The following is a 19,697-nucleotide window of genomic DNA, read 5'->3' as shown; positions in this document are numbered from 1 at the left end:
CTGATCCGTGTCTGCAGATCAGTCTCATGAAACCAGCAGCGAAGACAAGCTGATTAGTGCAGAAACAGTTTTAGACTCACCTCTGACGTAGCGTTGACCAGCCTGTCTTTGGCTTTCAGCAGCGTTTCAGCCACTTGAGATTTCCTGGACTGTCTCTGGTCAGACACTCTTCGTCCTATCCCCCCTCCTCCTCCTCCTCCTCCTCCACCTGGTCGTCGGTCATCCACACTGGCGGCTCGTCGGACTGACACCCGATGTCTGGTTGGAGTGAGCAGCTGCTGAAGTTTTCCTGCCAGACCTCCTCGACTGGGAGAAGACACGTTGTTGTAGTTCTCGTCCACACCTTTATTTCGCCCGATGGTGTCACGTGGTCCTGCAGGTCTGAAGGTCAAAGGTCAGAGGGTGAATTACATGAAGTAAACCAAACTATGTGTTTGAAGCAGACGTACATTTATTCTGTTAAAATAATATCAGCATTCCTACAACTATTCACACTAATACTACATCTATTTAATGATGTACTAATTAGTAATTTAACTTTATTTTATTGTGTATTGTGGAGATTTTCTGCTATAATGATGTAACTGTACAAAACTAGACTACATATTTTAGCCTCATCTTAAATGAAAACAATAACTTGTGATCTTGAAAATGTAAGTTTTTTTTGTACATTTTGTGGTAAATTATCAAATTCTGTTGCGTACTCCACCTTCAGTTTTCACACGAAAAAGAGTTTTATTATTGCATGAAAATGAAAGACTTGGGAATTTGAGATAATGTGTTAAAGGTTAATGTAAAAATGGCTGATCTTGCTCCCACAGATATTTCTTAAACTTGGCCATATACAACAGTTACATCACACAGATTAAGACAGAATAAAGACAAACAAAAAATATCCAATAGTGACATTTAACTGAGACAAAAAAGTCAGTTTTAAGTTATGAAACCTTTACAAACACACTGCAAAAACAGACCAGACTGGAAGGAAGCGAAATATTCTTTAAGAATATTTCGCCACCTGAACCAAACTGATGTCTTTGTTAGATTTATTAAAATTAGCATTAAAAAAGACTTTTTTTTTTTTTTAAAATGAAATTCCTGTTCTGCAGTGCAGTAGTTAGGATGAGAAGCAGCAGTAGAGGATGAGAAGCAAACTAAGTGAAAACATTTCATCCTACAGGTTCATCAAAGTGAGTGTTAACCAGATGTGTCCAGATGTGGAGACTGACCGTCCGTCTCTCTCTGCAGGCTGACAGCTGCAGTCCGGCTCTGAGTCCGCCGACTCTGCACACTCTTTGTAGAAGGTGGACAGACAGACCTGGCTCCGCTGAACCAAAACACCACCACCAGGGGGCGCCAGAGGGGGGGTAGAGGTGTCTCTGCGTCCCAGAGGAGGTTTGCGAGAGACAGTGTCAGTGCAGCCGTTGGTCCCAGCGCTCTGGAGGAGGGTCTTCTTACACAGTCTGACCTCTGTACATAGAAAAAACAGTTTAATAGAGAATAGACATTAATCTAGTTTTAACAAACTCTATTCTTTGCCATTTTGAGCATCCAAATACACAGCTCTTAAATGATGTCAGTTGACAGATCTGTTGTCTTAGAGCTGCTTAAAATACTGCAAAAATCCAAAACATGGAAATGGCTGCACAGAACCAATTAAAATAAATACATTATACAATAATTAACATACTAAACTGGGTAATAATTATGAAAAAATCAAAGGAGGATGATTTCAAAATATTTTCATTCATGAAAATAAATCCTGAATCATCGTCAGCCTGAACAGACAATGAAGTTTGGTAATATTTAATGAATAATAATGAACTTTAACAAACAAAACTTTAATATCTATTTCTGATACTTAACCACTGAATTTCTAGAAATATTTCAAAAACATTTTAGTACTTCAAATGCATTTTAGCAAATAGAATAACTCTGTTTCTGGTTTTATTGTTGTGTGTATTAATGTCCCTGAACAATGATGTACCATGTGGCGATTTTCTACACTTTTTTTTTTCATCAACAGACCCGGAACCATTATGTGAACTTTAAAACATTTAGCTGCTTCTGTACTTTTACATCAGTCGGATTTTTTCATACAGTTTTCAGTCTAATTTCTGAAATAAGAAACTAGAGTGGTCAATCAATTGAAAATATTATCTTCCTATATGACTGCTATCCAAGATTGTTTGTAACCGTCAAGTCTGTTGAAAAGACTGTGAGCTGGAAAGACAGCTTTGAAAAAAACTTTAAACATATCACAGATGACAGTCTTCCTGGGTTTTAGAAAACCCAGACTTTAGCGCCCCCTGTTGTCAGTATTAAATTCTGTAGATGACAGTGATGAAGATGAGGCGGATGCGGTGTCGGGTCTCTTACTGTCAGTCGTCTTCATGCTGTTCAGGCTGTTGCTCTTCACCAGGGAACCGGTCAGAGATTCGTGACTGGAGCTTTCACTCAGACCGCTCCAACTGGACTGACGAATCAGAGTGGAGTGGGTACGGAGCCTTTGATCAGGATCCAACAGTGCTTCTTCACAAGGAGAACATTTCAGACAAAAGATTAGACCACTTACTGCATGAGACTCAACAAGGTTTTGATTAATCCAAGTAAACACGTAAGTAATATATTATACAACCAGAGAATAAAACTCAGAGACTGACCTCCTCGTGACCCCACTGAGCCGCTCTTCTGCCGCTGTCTGATTGGCTGTCTGAACTGAGCGACTGCCAGTAGGACGTTCCTCAGTTTTGCCCAGCGGAGTCGACCTCCCTGATTGGTAGAAGGCCACTTACTCTCCAGTACAGCCTGAGAAAAGACGACGCCTCAGAGTTAATCAATAATCTATCACCAATAGGACTTATTTTATCCAAAAGTATGGTGGCCCAGATGATTCACTACACAAATATACAAGCTACAACATGAATGCAAATGGAAGTGGAATAAAAACACAACAAAAAACACCAGGAGGGAGAGTGAACAAATGATAAATCTCGTTAGACCACAAAAATATATGATCAGATTTACTAAATTATTATTTACTGATAGTATGTTTGTAAAAGTACTGTTAGAGGAAATGTCAGAACATAGGATATAATGCCAAAAACGGAAGAACAGAACTTCTTCCTCTGGGAATCTATTATGTATCCGTATCCCCAAGTGTAGAAGGTTAAGATGACCGATGTGCGTGCGTGTGTGTGTGTGTGTTTGTATGTGTGTCTGAATGTGTTTGTACCTTGTTGTAGTATCCGTATGTGATAGTGTTGGGTGTGATTCCAGCCTTCTTCATTTCCAGAAGGACTCGGACAGCGAGGACCGGCTGACCGTACTGACCACACAGCTGCATCAGGATACGGTAACACACCTGAAATACACACACATGTGCGCACACACACACACTCACCTTCATCACCCTGTTTTAGTACGAACCAATGTATTTTTACTCTTCCTTCTATTCTCCTCTATATTTCTATTCATATACATCTACATTTAATCAAAGCACCTTTTTGTAAAAACTCACTACAATGTAGGAAAATTGGAATTCACTGGAGCTAACTGCCAATATTTTGATTATCTATTTTATGAATATTTTTCACAATAAACTTCAACAAAACTCTCTGATTCCAGCTTATAAATGTAAATATTTACTGGTTTCTTTCCTACTCTGTGACAGTAAACTGAACATCTCTGGTTGGTGGATCAAACAATGTTCTATTGGGCTTTGAGAAACACTGACTGGTCAGCATTTTCCACCATTTCATGAAATAAATAACTACTCAATTAATAGGGAAAATAATTAGATATATCTGCACTGAAAACAGTCGTTTGTTACAGCCCCAGTATTTGAACCTTGACCTCCTCTGTGGCTGATAATTTATTAGTTTGACAGTTTTTAATGCTTTGATAGATTGATACTTAAAAGGTTTGACAGTTTGTATCTGACCTCGTCCGGCAGCACCACTTTGCGGTTCTCCATGTGTTTGAGGACGTCATACGCCGTGTGCAGAGCGCGGACCTTGGCGGTCTCAGCCTTGACGAAGGTGGGCAGGTAGATGAACCAGAGGCCGTAACAATGTCCCAGCAGACACTTGGACCACATGTCAGGGACAGTAGAGTACTTCTGAGCTCGCTTCTGGGCCAACTTTATCTCCTGTGACATCAGGAAAAGATTTTATTAGAGATGTGATCAGACAAAGACTGAAGCAGGATTCACTCATTCAACCCATTTATTTATGTTCCCACGGATTACATATTATTATTATTACAGATGATACCACTCAGATAAAAATTGTGCTTTTTTCTGAAAATTAGCTTTTACTTCTTCATATACTTTGTCTGTTTTGTGTCATTGGATTTTTTTTATGAGTTTATACATTTAGACAAACAGGTATAAACAGTTTTGCAGTTTGACATGAACACATGAATCTGATGTTGACACTAGGGCACTTTCTCAGGAAGAATAAAGAAATTTGTGGGTGGATACTGATGGATAAGGATCAGTGTGAGGTTACTGGCTGAAAAAAACCCTGTTGTTTCAACAACCTGAGCTTAATTGTAAGTTCTGAAGTTCACCAGCTGACTAGACAAAGGAGTCCCAGAGGCCTGAAGTCTTAATCCTGGTGGAGGAGCCTGAAGCCCCATGAATATTAGATGAGCAGTAAAATATTCATAATCATTAAATTAAAATGAAACACACACAGTGAAACTGGGTCAGAGTCTAAACCCACTCAGGATGAGGACTGAGACTGATATGTGTGATACATAAATGACAGATTAGTGACCAGGTGTGTTTTGTACCTGTTTAGTGCGTCGAGGGGCAGGGCTACTGGGAGCGCTGCCTTTAGTCGGTACCCGGAGCTGATCCTGAGGCTGATCAAAAAGCTCTGTCCTCAGAGACGGAAATGTCTCATAACTGAAAACAGAAGAAAAAACATCCCATTTTAGCAACTTTAAAAGGCAGAGTTCTGTTTTAACACTACTTACTTAAAACAGTTTTCTAATTGTTTTTGTTGATCATTCCTTATGTCAAAGAGTAAGACTTGTCTTATAAATGGAACATTTGCATTCACTTAAAGAAGAGAAAAATTAAACATCTAATTATAAGAAAAGCTCAGTTCAGTTTAATCATCAATAATTACAAAAAATATTGATATAAAATAGAACGAAATGCAGTAATATAACTGCACATAGACATGGAGTCAGAGCCTCACATCACATGGAAGGTGTTGAAAATAAAACCTGGTTTTTCCATAAAAATATTCAGAGAAGGAGGAATCACAAGAGTAGTGGGTGTTGGGACAACGTTGGGGGGCATTTTGAACAAGAAAGCTGAGAGGGGGGCGCTCAGACACAAATGGGGGATGTTAGTCACCGTTATTCATCACAATGCATAAGTATCTATATCAGCACAAACTTTGTTCATTTGAACATGAAATAAGATAAAAGTATGTATTTTGGGCGTGATTAGAAATACCAGCACTGCTATTGCTCACATTTTCCTACTACCAGCATGTTATCTCACTGGCAGATTTATGTTTTCTTCTTATTCCTCATGAATATTTTTTATGTAAAAGTCTTTTTTTTATTCAGTGTGTCATCAAATATAAACCCTCCTGTCACAATTTATTAAACTGACGTGTCAAGAATGAACTTTGGCTAGTATTCATACATGAAAAATTTCTTCTTATTTTCTCATCATAGAATATTGGAATCCAGTTTTACAGGTCGAATGAGCATCAATAAAACTGATGCACATCCTTGTGATGATATGACTGTAAGGAGTGTAAACACAGCTGGAGGTCATACCTGTAAAGTGCAGGACACTCTGATCCATCAGGTTCCTGTGGTTCCTCTGGAGGCATAATGAAGACAGTGTGTTCTCCACTGTGAGTCTCATCTAGATCGATGAGTCTCACCTCGTCTGGCTTCTCTACGTCCACCTGAGAACACACACAAAGATGGTAAAACTCACATCAGCAGCAGCTTCATCAGGTTAAACATTACAACACCCTCACCTTCTGGACACACTCGTCAAAGAACTCAAGGCAAGCGTGGCGGTCGCTGACGAAGGAGCACTCCTCGATGAACTGAGTGAACATCTGCGTTCTGCTCAGCTGAGTGTAGAACTTCTGCTGCGTCCGATCCCGAGATTTCAGGAAACCTGCAGGACCAGAGGACCCACTGATTTAAATGTGTGACAGTGCCCCCTGCAGGTTCATCAGTGTACTTATTGTACTCTTATGCTACGTTCACGATGTAGGTCTTAATGCTCAATTCCGATTTTTAGCTGAAATTCAATTTTTTTTGTGTGGTTGTTCACATTCTAATTCAAATGCAATGCCATCAGACTCATGTGTGAACAGTCTACGGCCCTGAAGTGATCCACATGCAAGGAAGATGTGACATCACATGTAGCACACTGTGCTTATGGAAGTAATTATGGATCTTGCTGGGTCCTGCCTCTTCCAACCCCCAATCGTGACATTGCATTTCAATGATGTAAAAGTCAGATGAAATGCAACATGACCATTCAAACTGAAGTGACATTGCAAAATATCAGATATGTAGCCAATTTAGGACCACATATGAAAGTGGCCTGGGTCTGATTTCTACTGTTTAGGTCACATATGGGCAAAAAGTCAGATATGGGCCATTTTTCCCAGCAGTGTGAACATAGCATAGGTGTAATGTGTGTCTGCGCCCCCTTCAGGTTGAACAGTGTATTTGACAGCGCAGCCTACAGGTTATACAGTGTATTTGTAAAGGTGTAATGTGTGGAAGCGCACCCTGCAGGTTGAAGAGGGAGCTGCAGTCGGTGGCGGTATCGGATGGTGCCTGTGTGATGGGCAGAAGAAATGCTCTGTATCCTCGCAGCAGGCAGCTCATGAAGCGCAGAAAGGCCTCCTGGATTTCCAGCTCTAGCTGCTTTTGACGCCTGTAGATCTGATCATAGTCAGTCAGGAGGAACTCCAATGTCGCCTCCTCCTGGCCGGGAGTGCAAACTGCAGCAGGAAAGAAGACAATGATATTCAGTGAAGATATCTGAGATACTTTTAACTTTGATTCGTTTTGATATCGAAGACCAAAGCATTGTTTTAAATGTAAAAAAAGCTGAGAATCAAAAAGCGGAAGGATTTGGTGGAAGTTCTTTAAATCTGTTGGTCAGGTTATCGGTAAAGTGGTCCCTCTCCATCCTAAATTATACATTTTGCATCTTTACCCAGAAGTTCCTTGCTCAATAATTTTTCTCTTTCAAGTGGTGTGGATTTTGCTTTTATGCCTTTATATGTTATTTTTTTTCCTTTTCTGCTTTAGATGAAATGCAATAGAGAGGTGTTTCCAAGTAAGAGGAAGAGGAATCTGCAGCTTTGTCTCAGAGGATGTGTGTTGCTTTTCTGATGTATGTGTTTTTGTTTTTCATTACTCACTTTTCTCCAGGGTTTTGTAGAGGTTGGTGAGGGTGTTGAACAATGTCTTGCTATGCTTCCTGGGTAGCGATCGCCATGACAACGGCTTCTTATCGTCTGACCTGAGATATGAGAATCATTACAGAGACTGACAGGCTGAAGCACTTATTGAACTTTATTCCCGTGTTCTCAGTATCTGATGAAACGGATCAAACATGTCGACAGCAGCCTCTCATCTTCTATCGCAGCTTAAAATCAAACATTAACATCTCATCTTATCGTAAATAAGAAATATGAATGGATTCAGAAATGATAAAATAAGCCTAAATTCTTCATTCTTCTGCAGTGAATATGATATTATCATACAGTCTAACATTGTTATATCCAAGACAGATCAACTGGACTCACTGGAAGATGGTGTTGGTGTCCAGGTCGACACACACCACGTCAGCAGGGGGGTCATACAGGTCGAAGTAACTCGAGTGGACGCCTACGATGAAGGGCATCGGCGCCAGCAGCACGTCAGCCATCTGCAGTGGACACAGAGGGATGTACGGACAGAGCCACCGTAGAGGGAAACTCATCTGGACAAAGAGGAAACAGGTGATTAAATATAGTCAGCGTTGTCTGGTTTTCACAGATTTTAATGTGTTTGGGTTTAGGGTTAGATGTGAGTGTTAGTGTGTCTTACAGAGACGAGGGCCTCGCTGACAGAGGTGAGGACGTCGGGTCGCAGCGAGTGCAGCAGCAGCTTGTGTTCGGTGAGGACGGCGAGCAGCAACGTGCAGGCGTTTTCTGGACCGAGGTTCTGCAGCAGCTTCAGGAAACTCGCTCCACTGTAAAACAAACACAAACATTAAGTGTCCACATGTTCATGAGACTTTAAAGTAGGTGTGTTTTCACCCATTTACACTTGGATACACTGAAAATATCACAAAAACAACCCCAAAAAAGCATTCACATTTGATAGAGGTGGAAAAGATGGTGCGGTGATAAACAGTAGGTGTCAAGACCAGTGGAAACAAGCACTCAGCAAATAAGCAAATAATGGTGTGACTGGATGTGATGAGCAATAAGAGATAGAACCTTACATTTACCAGCTTCCAAATCAACAACTCAGGTCATATGATGTTGTATGAAATGCTACTTTTAATAGGCAAACATTTAAACCACTATCACGATGATTATGAAAAGCCACGTCTTCATGCTCACATAACAGTGATGGATAGAAACAAGCCCATTATTAAATCTAAGTTGTTTGCAAACCTATATATTTAGAAAAGCAAATCCTCTCATTTGGAGGTTAATCTTAATTTACAGACCCTAATCCTAATTACTTTAGAGACACATTAATATCCCAAAAAGACAGCCATAATAATCTTATCTAATAAATTTGAGTAGTCCAAACAAGTCCAATATGACTGAGAACTGAAGCATTAAGCTGCAAAAAGGAATGTCAAGTTAGTTCGTCTTAGAAAGAGAAAAGCTAGAGAATTTCCAGAATTTGAATAAATGAATATGATCTGGAGATGAATGAATTTTACATATACTATATGTTCAGTTCAGAAAAAGAAAAGGTAAGTAAAGTAAACACAGCAATTTCTGCAAAAACATTGATGATAAAGACCGAATAAAGGACATAATACAAAAATATGTGAAGGACCTTAATAAACAAATAGTGAAACTAATTCTCTGTAACACACAGACAAAAAATAAAAATAAATTGCATAATAATAATTTTCAAAACCTGTCAGTTTGATTTCAGGAATGAAAGGGAAAATATGGGGCTCACTTAATGAACAATGTTGATAAAAAAAATTATAATTAGATGAAAACATGCATTAACTGACCTGAGTGGGAGTGGAGAGGAGACCGGCTGACACAGCAGCAGGTTGTCATATGGAGACAACTGAAACAAAAACACATTCAGATTTACAGGAATGTTTGATCTGCTGGGAGAAGAATTGGCTCACTTCTTATAAAGTTAATTACAACTGAAAACGATGCACTGACAACAACAGTGAATAAAACCTATAATAATGTGGAATTTACCCCTTGAATTTCAGAGGTTTTTAGCTTGATTAAAGAGTTATTATTCATTCACAACTTCAACATTTTACAGCAACAAACCCGATTTAAAGTGAGTGATATACAGCATGTAGTATCTAGTAAATCTACTATAAACCTGTACACTCAGTTTGTTTCACTGCTGAGAGGAAAAAACATAAGCTGTGTAATTGCATTTATTTGGTTTCATTTATTAAGTATTTAACATATGCATAAGACGGAAAAGAAAATAATCAAACATCTTTTTTCTAGTTGCAGGTTTTCTAACTCAGGATTTTAAGATGATGGCAGTAGAAATGATCACTAATGTTCATTTATGCACTAATTATGAGCTGGCTCATAAAAAATGGATAATGTAAAAAAACTTATACAATCCCATAAATGATGATCACACATTATATTATAAAACAATCACTGACTCGATTATCACCCAAACAGTCCTCCACCTGCTGAAATCACATCTGACCACTGGATTATTTCTAAATGACAGAGTTAAATCAGTACAGCTGGACTCTGATTGGCCTGGATTGATACAGAGACTGATTCTGATTGGATCAGAGTTACCCACTCAATCTGCGATGAAAAGATGAAACTCCTGTTAAAGAAAGAACAGAAGGCTGTGATGTGATGTTTAGGTCCATCACTACTAAATGATCACTCTGCTGATTTTCTGTATGTTTGGTATCATCAGCAAATCTTTAAATGTTTTCTTGAATTATTCCAAATCTCTACTTTTGCTTCCTTTTAATTTATTTCCTGTGACTGTGCATCTGTCTGCTGACACAGTGTTACAAATGTTTTTCCGTTGTTGTCTTTTGCACTCTGGAAAATCACCTGTTTACTTTAAGTTTATTTAACAAAAAGTCATTTTCACTTCTGTCTCTTCTCATTTTGGTGACATCTCTATCATTCTTGTGTCAGAATATGTGCATTGTACAAAGGTTTAGGGTGCATTACCTACTGGGCCATAATCTATTTGTTGACAGTAACAAAGTATACAAAATCATCGTACAGATTCTTTACTTGTCCAGTGTGAGCTTGTCTGCAGAGTAAACAGTTACAGTAGATACTATTCCACTGAGACTTCATTCTGTACCTGGACAAGGATTCGAGGTCGTTGAGGAGAAGGGAATGGCACGTTGTGCATGAAGCTGGAGATGTGTCTGTGGAAAGAAGGAAAAGAAAAATTAAAACCAGTTAAATTCCAGTAAACTGGTCAGAATCTGAAAAATGAGTAAACTAATACAAGGCTGTTACTAATATTTGAACATTGTTTATTTAGGTGACTATGTGATTGATGAAACAGGTACAAAATAAATAGAATATGAGTAGTTTAGCCGTCAGATTAAGTTCTTTCCATTTATTAAGGTGCTTCACATGTGTAACTAAAGCAAAGTACTGAGACACTAAATGTTCTAAATTATAAATAAATAAAATAAATTCAGTCTAATTATCAATGATCACTTAACATGGAATCTGTTTAAAATACAGATTTTTACAATCGAATATTTTACAGTATAGTGTTAATTCTCTCAGCTGTTAAAACTACTGACCTCAGAACAGCTTTCAACACAAACTTAAGACTCATTTATTTGACACTTGTGTAATTATGGTTATAGACATTACTGGAGTAATTTTATTCACTGACCTTACTGATTTTTTTTACTTTCTTTCTTATTGATATTTGCTTTTCTCCTTTATAATTTATGGACGTCATTCTTTTTGATGACTTTTTTATTTTAATCTTGTTTTATTTGTTTTCCATCATTTGTATTTTGCATTTATCTCGCTCAATTATGGGTTGTTCTGCCTTATTCTTGGTTTATTTCTTTTAATTCTTTGGTTATTTCATTGTATGTGAAGCAGGTTGAACTGCCATAAGCTTTAAATAAATGGCACTAAAAAAACCCTGACTGATAAAATACAATAAAATAAGATGTGTCCTATTTGGCCAGTGTAGTGATAATATCTGTATATCTATGCAGTTGATGGGTCACAAGACATTGAAAATAGTAGAAAAACTGCAATTACCTTCTACTGACACATTCACGTGGCCTAAAATAAATTTATTTCACTTATAATGTGCTATTAACATTCCACAAATCATTACTGCGCTGGACATAATTCTTGCATTTCTGTTTTACAATAATACTTTTATAGAAAAATCTACATTTCTTCCAATGGCCTCCATATCATGTGACCTGGTGACAAATAAAATGCAGTTAATTTTATTTTTTGGGTGAATTTTCATGCTTCTTCTGTTTTATGTCAATAATTAAATTAAAAAATCACTTTACTTTCTTAATAGAATCCATGTTCTCTGACAATCACTCATAACTAGACATAACCTTTTTTATAATTATCTTATTTTACACTGAAAATGGATGACAGACAAAATGAAACTGGGCACTAACTTCTCGAGAGGGAGGACGTGGGGTCCAGATATGGAGTATCTGTAGATGAATGTCAGAAACTTCTGGAAGACGGTGAAGAAAGGCCAATGGGAGAGGACGCAGATGCTCTTCTTCACCTGGAGGCTGCGGTTGGTGATCGGCCGCCGGTCCACCACGCTGAGTAAACCCAGTCGGATACTCTGCCGCTCCGACAGCAGCTCCCGTGGAAATGACTCATAGAACTGGATGGCCGCTCCGTAAACCTGCAGAAGGAGAAGACCAGGTGTTAAATAAAAGAAATCCAGTAGAAGGGGCTGCAGTGATGATGCATACAAAGATTATTAGTTTGAGTGCAAATTAAACCACCTCAGAATATCAGTAACTCTAAAGACAATCACAGGTAAATGTCTCTAAATGTGCTCAGAAATAACAGATAAAAACACTTTGTAAACCTGCAGAATCTGCTTGAGATTCACTAGATTTTTCATTTTACTTCCTTAACAGATATCTCTAGCTTATGACACAACTCAGCTTGCAATTAATTGTGATAACCAATGGAAGTGGAGACAGGAACCACTCTGACCAATCATGTCAAATTTGAAGTAAAGTTCATAAATGCTGCAAAAAAGTACAGAAAAGAAAAAAGCTGAATTATAGCTGTAGTATCTGCCTGTGAATTACAGTATTTTTTAGGTTTATTTTAGTATCACATTTATCCAGAGTCAGTTGTTTGTACATCTGTATTTACAGAGCAAACAGGAGCTGATAATATTCAATTCAGCTCACTTTTCATCACCCAGAAAATTATAGGAACTGTAGTTTCACAAATTAATGGACAAGTAGGTAAAAAGAAGTTTTATTCCAAAGGAAACACTGAATGGATGGTAACATTATATATTAAATAACAAGTGATGATTTAATTAACATTACAGAATTTTCAATATGTTAGTGTTTGGAGATGAATATTTTTTGACATTGTTAGGGCTCAGAGCAGACCACCACTGAATGCATCTGAGTATACACTCAAAAACACATACATTAGACCTATGTGTGCTACAACCCATGTGATGATACCTTGTCCCCAGAGGCGGAGGTGAGGACAAACGTGGAGAAGACGGGTAGCTGATACTTGGTGTTCAGAGGCCAACTCTCCACAGTGACACCCATCGGCAGACAGAACACTGGCACCGACTCCGGAAGAGGAAACGCCTCCAGGTCGTCCTCTGGGTACCGACTGATGAGACCTAAAAGCACGTATGATCTTAATATTGGGAATATCTGATTGGAGTGTTCAATTTTGACCTGATTGCTGTGTTTCCAGTGATGAGAACAGAGTCTAATGCCCTGTCCACAGTAACACGGATATTTTTCTCAACAGATCTTTTCTTCCTCTGTTCTCTCTCAACAAACTTTGTTTTACAAAATACCTATGTCTACATGACAACGCAAAAATGACCATAGTTAGTGTGGACACTGTGGATAATACTGAACATAGCAGATGTAGAGGCTTTAATCTGTCATGAAGATGAGGCAACAAGTTCAGTTAAAAATTAGGTTTCCTTAAGTGTTGGATGGAGTTATGGAAGTGTATTCTTTACATAATGTGGATTTGTCTGTAATGTTAGTCTGGTCCACCTCCCAATGGCATCCACAATTTACTGCCGATTAAATACTGATTTTTACCTCCGCCAAGGAGGTTATGTTTTTGCCAGGGTTTGTTTGTCTGTCTGTTTGTTTGTTTGTCTGTCTGTTAGTGTGCAACATAACTCAAAAAGTTATGGACAAATTTTGATGAAATTTTCAGGGTTTGTTGGAAATGGGATAAGGAAGAAATGATTAAATTTTGGTGGTGATCGGGGGTGGGGGGGTGCAGACCAGAAAATTTCATCAAAATCTGTCCATAACTTTTTGAGTTATGCTGCACACTAACAGACAGACAAACAAACAAACAGACAGACAAACAAACCCTGGCAAAAACATAACCTCCTTGGCGTGGGGGGGCCCACGGGGGGGGGGCCACTGATCAGCCTTGGCGGAGGTCTGCGTTCTCCGAGTGCTTCTAGTTACACATGGATTTGATGTTTCAGGTGCATCTTCATGACACAAAAGAATAATACACATGAGCAAAATAGGATGTGATACTATCATTTCTCTCTATTTTCCCTGTCAACATAGATACATATAAAAATGCTTTACTTTGGAAGCACTGTTAGAAATCTCATTTTTTGTAATCTAAAACATGTATGTTAATATGTGGATGAGAAATCTAAAAAGAGAAAAATATCCATTTTATAAAATATTCACATTAGTGCGAACAGGGCATTAAAGATGCAGACAAACAAACCATTAAATCTTTCATTCCTTCTTATTATAGCTACAGCGTATGACAGAGATGATACTCACTGGCCTCGTACACCAGAGCATTGGCCTTGGCCACGGCTCTTTTATAGCAGACATACAGAGCCGGACCCCACTGGACACAAAACACACAAAAAAACAGCCATTAATAATGAAAACGTGTTTAAACACATAAAAATACTCATACACATATGATTCAGAGATTAGAGCCTTTCCTCTCACTGTTTCTTTATTCTTTCATCTATTTTTCACTTTATGTTACTAATAAAATAAGTGGTGAATAAGAAAAGTAATTAGTGAGTGTGGGCTGGAAATAACATTGTAGAAATGTGAGTTATGGTGTGTTTTACTAGAGAATGTCAAAATGTCAAAAACACTGAACTCCAGGTTGATCCGTGTGAATAAGTTCATGTTAGTGTGAGTGAATGAGTGAAACTAACTGAGTAAAGCGTTGTGTACCATAAAAGGTAGAAAGGTGCTACAAGTGCAATCCATTCACCATATCCATGTTCCTGACACCCAGGAATGATTTGAACCAGAGCTATGTCACACGATAAACACGGTAAACATTTTCATATGATATGATATTTATTTAAGGAAATATTGATATTTATGTCTCAAATCAGCATGAACAGGACATCGTACCAGCTGTAGCCATGATGTGCCCAGATATTTTTGTCCATACAGTTTAGAAACATCAATATTTCCTTAAAGTTTAATGGGACATTTTTTTTCCTAAGTGAGATGCGAAGAAAGTAAATGGTTAGTTGTGGTAGAAAATAATTATTTACAGTCAGAGCATGAAAAATATTTAGGAAATTTAGAGGTAGAACATCTAAAATCATAGTCTTGGATTAAGAAAACAAAAACAATGTTGAGAGAAATTAAGTAATAACCATCTCTGAGGCATTCTGGAAGTAAAGAAAACAATTTAAACAAAACTCAACAATGTTATGATATTTATCACAATATAAAACTACATTAGGACATTTGTCATTATAGTTTTGTAGTCCAGACCCCTGATAGCACAGAAACACCTGGATTCAATGTGTCTGAATACTTTTGTCCATATAGTGTATATCAGTAAAATTAAGTGAAACAATGAAGTGCTTAACCTGAGTGTGTGAATATAATAAAGCTAAAAAAAAAAAAGAAATCATACGTAAACATAATGGTCCTGTCTGAGGATATCTCACCATGCCGGTGTTGAGGTTCTTGTCCACTCTGCAGAAGGTGTGTGGTGCCACCTCTGCTTTACTGGGCAGCAGCAGTGCGATGTCTGTGACCCCCAGCGTGTGGAGACCTTGAGAGTCCAGAGCCCGTCTGTAGGTCAGGAAGACCCTGTGAGCCGTGGGTCCGCCCCCCGAGCTCAGGCTGGCTGAGCGGCTGTAGGGGGTGGTCTCGATGACATACCAGCCCTGCTTCAGAGTCTCCTTCCCTTCATACAGAACCCTGGAGAGACAGAGGACACATCAGACCACCAAGACTCCACCAGGACCCCCATTCAGACCTCCAAACCCAGCAGATGAGACCCTGAAGTCCGATCCCTCATGCTGGTCTAACAGTTTTCTGTCAGTGGTTGGTCAGAGGTGTTGTCAGTGGTTTCCAACCTTTTTTGGCTCGTGACCCCATTTTAACATCACAAATTTCTGGTGACCCCAGAGCGGAGACATTTTTTTGCTAAAATTCATTTGTTTTTGGTCATGTAATAGTTTGCTATATTATGTTGCAAATAAACGTTAATTTTAGAGGACATGTAGTCTATATAATGTATATTATTATGGATGGAGGCAGAAAACCAAGGTGTAGATTACTACACAAAGAATTAGATTTTCTTTGGTCAGGATATGTACAGTCAGTCCAGCTTGGATTTACAAGGCTGACAATCAATACTGAACAAACAATAACTCAAACTATTAATTATGAAAGAGCTGCAGCATCTGAAACCGACCACAATGAACATTTGACAGATAAACAGAACCACAGTGCTTCAGTTTCACAACCACAGTTTGTAATGTCTGTTATATATTGTGATTGCCTCTGCCAACTCACCATAGAGTTTTTATTAGTAAGTTTTTCTTAATTTTTTTCAATTACTAGAAATTTCAGGAGACCCCATTTGAATTCCACTTGGGGTCCCGACCCCAAGGTTGAAAAACACTGTGTTAAGTGTTTCACCCACTGAGTGAGTCGGTAAAATGCATTTATTTATTTACATCAATTCTAGAGATTATTCAGCAGTGATAATTATCACTGTCATTAACGATTTAGCTTTTGTTCATGCTCTCAGCTAAAACACTCATGAAAGGTTTAGAATGTTTGTTTTTTCCTTAATTATATTCCATTATATTTTGATGTTCAACAAACATTTGATAATAGTCTTGAATGTTCTGCCTCGATTTGTCAAAAGCGTATGCTGTAGAGAACAATTTAAAACCAAAAACAATCATTTGATTTCCTCAAATTTCAATCAGCACCAAAAAAACTGATCTGATACTGATCATGATGCAATAATTATCAATAGCAATTAATAAGGAAACTTCTTTGCTAGTATTTCTGAGCTCTACATTACACTACAATATAATCTTAGGATTGACTCTACACCTCTGGACATTTCAAAGCAATGATTTCAAAGAGTGTTTTTACTTGAGCAGTTTTAACTTTGTATCCTTTGTCCATAAATGTCGCTGTATCTTGGCATCATCCAACAAAGCTGTTTAAATTATGTGAATGAATTCATACAGTTTCACAGGCTCTTATCACTTCATAAAGCTTTTCTTATTTTAAGCTGTGATTCCATAATTACACTTACAATAATCTGAAGTGTGTTTGTACATTGTTTTTGAATGTGTTTTATGCCCTTATGTGTAGTCTGCCACCACTGTAAGGTGGTTTCTTTCTTATCAAATGTTTATTAATGTGCACTGTTTCTGTACATTGAAACTGCACAAAAAAAATGACTGATGATTGATTACTGTTTGATCTCTATGAACCAGAATATTTGCTAAAAGCTGGTTAAATTTTAATTAACTGGAGATTTATTGTTGCTTGAGGACTGCTTGTATTGTTATTTTACATTCAGGTTTTGCTTATCTTTGTGCTTGTATTTTGATATTCAGAGAAAGCATCTAAACTCCCAAAGTCTGCCTGGTTCACTTTACTCATCTGTACACTTATTTTACCTAACCTTTTACTTTCTTCTCCTATAATATATGAAGTGTACACACTGCAGCTCTGCCGTCGTAAGTCAATCTACTGACTGTTAAATTTATTTACTGAGCAGCTCAGTGTGTCTGAGGTTTTAACCATTGTCACTTCATAAGTAAACATCTGGATTTGTATCCAATTCAGCCTTGATTTACTGATTTCAATGAGAGCTTCAGGACATTTCTCTATACCGTGACAGAACATGATTATTCACCAATATCCCAAATACTAAATACATTTTTGGCTCCAGAGCTTTGGAAGTAATCAGCACATATCTCAGACATTTTTCTCACAAATAAATGCACCTATTATGATTATTTTTACCAGCAAAGGTGATTCATACAAATGAAGAATGAAAATTGACCTAATGTGAACTGAGGTGTAACATTCACTGCTCTAAGCGATAAAAACATGACATCCAAATCCCAAAATTGAAAAGAGCAGTGAATGATAATGATGGGATTTTGCTGCCTCTGAGCTTCACTTCTGAACAAAAGAGATGTAATCTGATGTGTCCTTTAAGAGGATTTGTCTCATTATCCTCTAACAGAGTGTAATCCAGCCTAATTAATGAGAACGGGAACAATAGAGAGAATGTGTGATGAGATGAGTCGGAACATCGATCATTACATCACACTGTGGATTACATAAACTGAACACGTTGAAAGACTGGACCTGCTTTAGTATGAGAGAAGCCACACTGTGCTTTCATTTTAACCTGCACTAATCACCAAACAATGGATTTTTTTCTTCACTTACTGTTTTCAGAGCACAAAGACAAACTGTCAGATGCATTTAATGGAGCTCCTGTTCAGGGAAAATATTGATGACAATTTGATGAGATCCTCCCATGTGGTCTATTGTATAACCTATAATAAAGTATAATAAACCTGTTATATATAAACAGGTTAATGTCAATAGTATGTTTTACAAACTACTGATAGCAGCAGAAGTAATACCAACAGTAGCCATCAGTTTACTGTATATTCAGCTTCTCAAATGGAAAGAGTTTTTATTTGATGTTTGTTGTTTGGTGATTAAGATTTATTTATTTATTTAGGTAGGTAGGCATTTAACTTACATGTTCAACAGTTTTCTGTTTTCTAATAAAGTGAGAAATAGTTAAGTCGACTTCTATATTATCAGGCAAGTAGAATGTCTGTAAAATGACTGCAAAAGTCCTTCCGAACAGATCACAAAATGTAAAATAATATTAAAGCCCTTACAATTGTCATTAAATCACTTTTTCACCTACTGCTTTGCGAGATGAACATCCACATAAATTCCAGGTTCTCAAACAAACACTCCATACTTATATGCTTTTGTACCCCCAGGGTTGTCATTTTTACTATTAAAGGTAATGCCGTCAACACAAATTCAACCAAAAATAAAACTGTCTCTTAATTTCACCTTTAATTTTAACATAAAATAACCATTAATTAAGGGTAATTAGGCACCCACTCAAAGTTTTTATGATAATATTTAAGTGGAAACTTCTGTTAAGTTGATGGATACCAGCAAAATCCAAAAACAAAAACTACTGATATAGCTATATCAAAACTGTATTCAATATCTATTAAATATAACCTCAGATATGAAAACTGTAGATTTTCTCAAAAATTATGATTTGAACAATGTATCAGAAAGTGTCCATTTATAATGTTTATAAAGATGTTCTACAGCTCCATCATTTTATGTACACTGGATTTCCATAGTTGTGACTGACTGTACTTCTACACTCAGAAGGTTAATTTCATACGTAGGTATAGTATGAATATGAACTATTCCTCTACATGCTCATCCATCTGGATCAAACCTCAACACAGCTAACACCTCAGACTACGTTCTCACCCCAGGTCCAGGATGGGTGGCTTGTCGCGGCCCCTCCTGTAGCACAGGTACAGGTGGGGGTTGTTGATGAGTCCTGCGCTCAGCTCTGCCGAATGCCCGCCCAGAGTCCTCTCGATGCAGGTGAAGCCTTCCGGTACTTCCTCGCCGAGCCCCCGGGCGATCACTGCCAGGTCGGTGATCGGCTCCACCGCTCGGCCCGCCGAAGATGAGGAGGACGAGGAGGATGACGACGAGGACATGGAGGTCTTCCCATCCTCGTCCAGGGGCCTCCAGGGCCCCGCAGGGTCGAGACCTGCCACTACAAAGTAGTCCACCAGCTGGGGACATTTCTCCTCTGTCATGCCGTCTGTCTGCCCTCCACTGCAGAGAGGAAAACACAGCACTGTCATTTCAAAAGGTCAAACTCAACTGGATA

General features: G+C 38.1%; 1 protein-coding gene across 3 annotated transcripts in view; it reads right to left on the bottom strand.

Moving 5' to 3' along the window:
• Nucleotides 1-19,697, bottom strand: part of dennd4b (DENN/MADD domain containing 4B) — a 61,799-nt gene that overhangs the window by 11,481 nt on the left and 30,621 nt on the right. For 2 of the 3 annotated variants that reach the window (XM_030157799.1, XM_030157798.1), the window contains exons 2-21: nt 19,283-19,642; nt 15,421-15,676; nt 14,270-14,339; nt 12,941-13,110; nt 11,888-12,129; nt 10,570-10,636; nt 9,257-9,315; nt 8,098-8,242; nt 7,815-7,990; nt 7,428-7,528; nt 6,786-7,001; nt 6,015-6,160; nt 5,806-5,939; nt 4,798-4,912; nt 3,944-4,150; nt 3,236-3,364; nt 2,664-2,808; nt 2,380-2,532; nt 1,230-1,470; nt 81-381 (exon numbers count right to left, since the gene is read on the bottom strand). In XM_030157799.1, the coding sequence (XP_030013659.1) occupies nt 81-381; nt 1,230-1,470; nt 2,380-2,532; nt 2,664-2,808; nt 3,236-3,364; nt 3,944-4,150; nt 4,798-4,912; nt 5,806-5,939; nt 6,015-6,160; nt 6,786-7,001; nt 7,428-7,528; nt 7,815-7,990; nt 8,098-8,242; nt 9,257-9,315; nt 10,570-10,636; nt 11,888-12,129; nt 12,941-13,110; nt 14,270-14,339; nt 15,421-15,676; nt 19,283-19,623 (3,414 nt within the window). In that variant the 5' untranslated portion in view covers nt 19,624-19,642. The remainder of the gene's footprint in view (nt 1-80; nt 382-1,229; nt 1,471-2,379; nt 2,533-2,663; nt 2,809-3,235; nt 3,365-3,943; nt 4,151-4,797; nt 4,913-5,805; nt 5,940-6,014; nt 6,161-6,785; nt 7,002-7,427; nt 7,529-7,814; nt 7,991-8,097; nt 8,243-9,256; nt 9,316-10,569; nt 10,637-11,887; nt 12,130-12,940; nt 13,111-14,269; nt 14,340-15,420; nt 15,677-19,282; nt 19,643-19,697) is intronic. The other variant, XM_030157800.1, reaches the window with a different exon arrangement.

This window comes from Sphaeramia orbicularis, chromosome 16 (genome assembly GCF_902148855.1).
Source record: "Sphaeramia orbicularis chromosome 16, fSphaOr1.1, whole genome shotgun sequence".
NCBI lineage: Eukaryota > Metazoa > Chordata > Actinopteri > Kurtiformes > Apogonidae > Sphaeramia > Sphaeramia orbicularis.
Note: the sequence above shows the minus strand (reverse complement) of the source record. Positions and strands in the feature narration are given on the sequence as shown.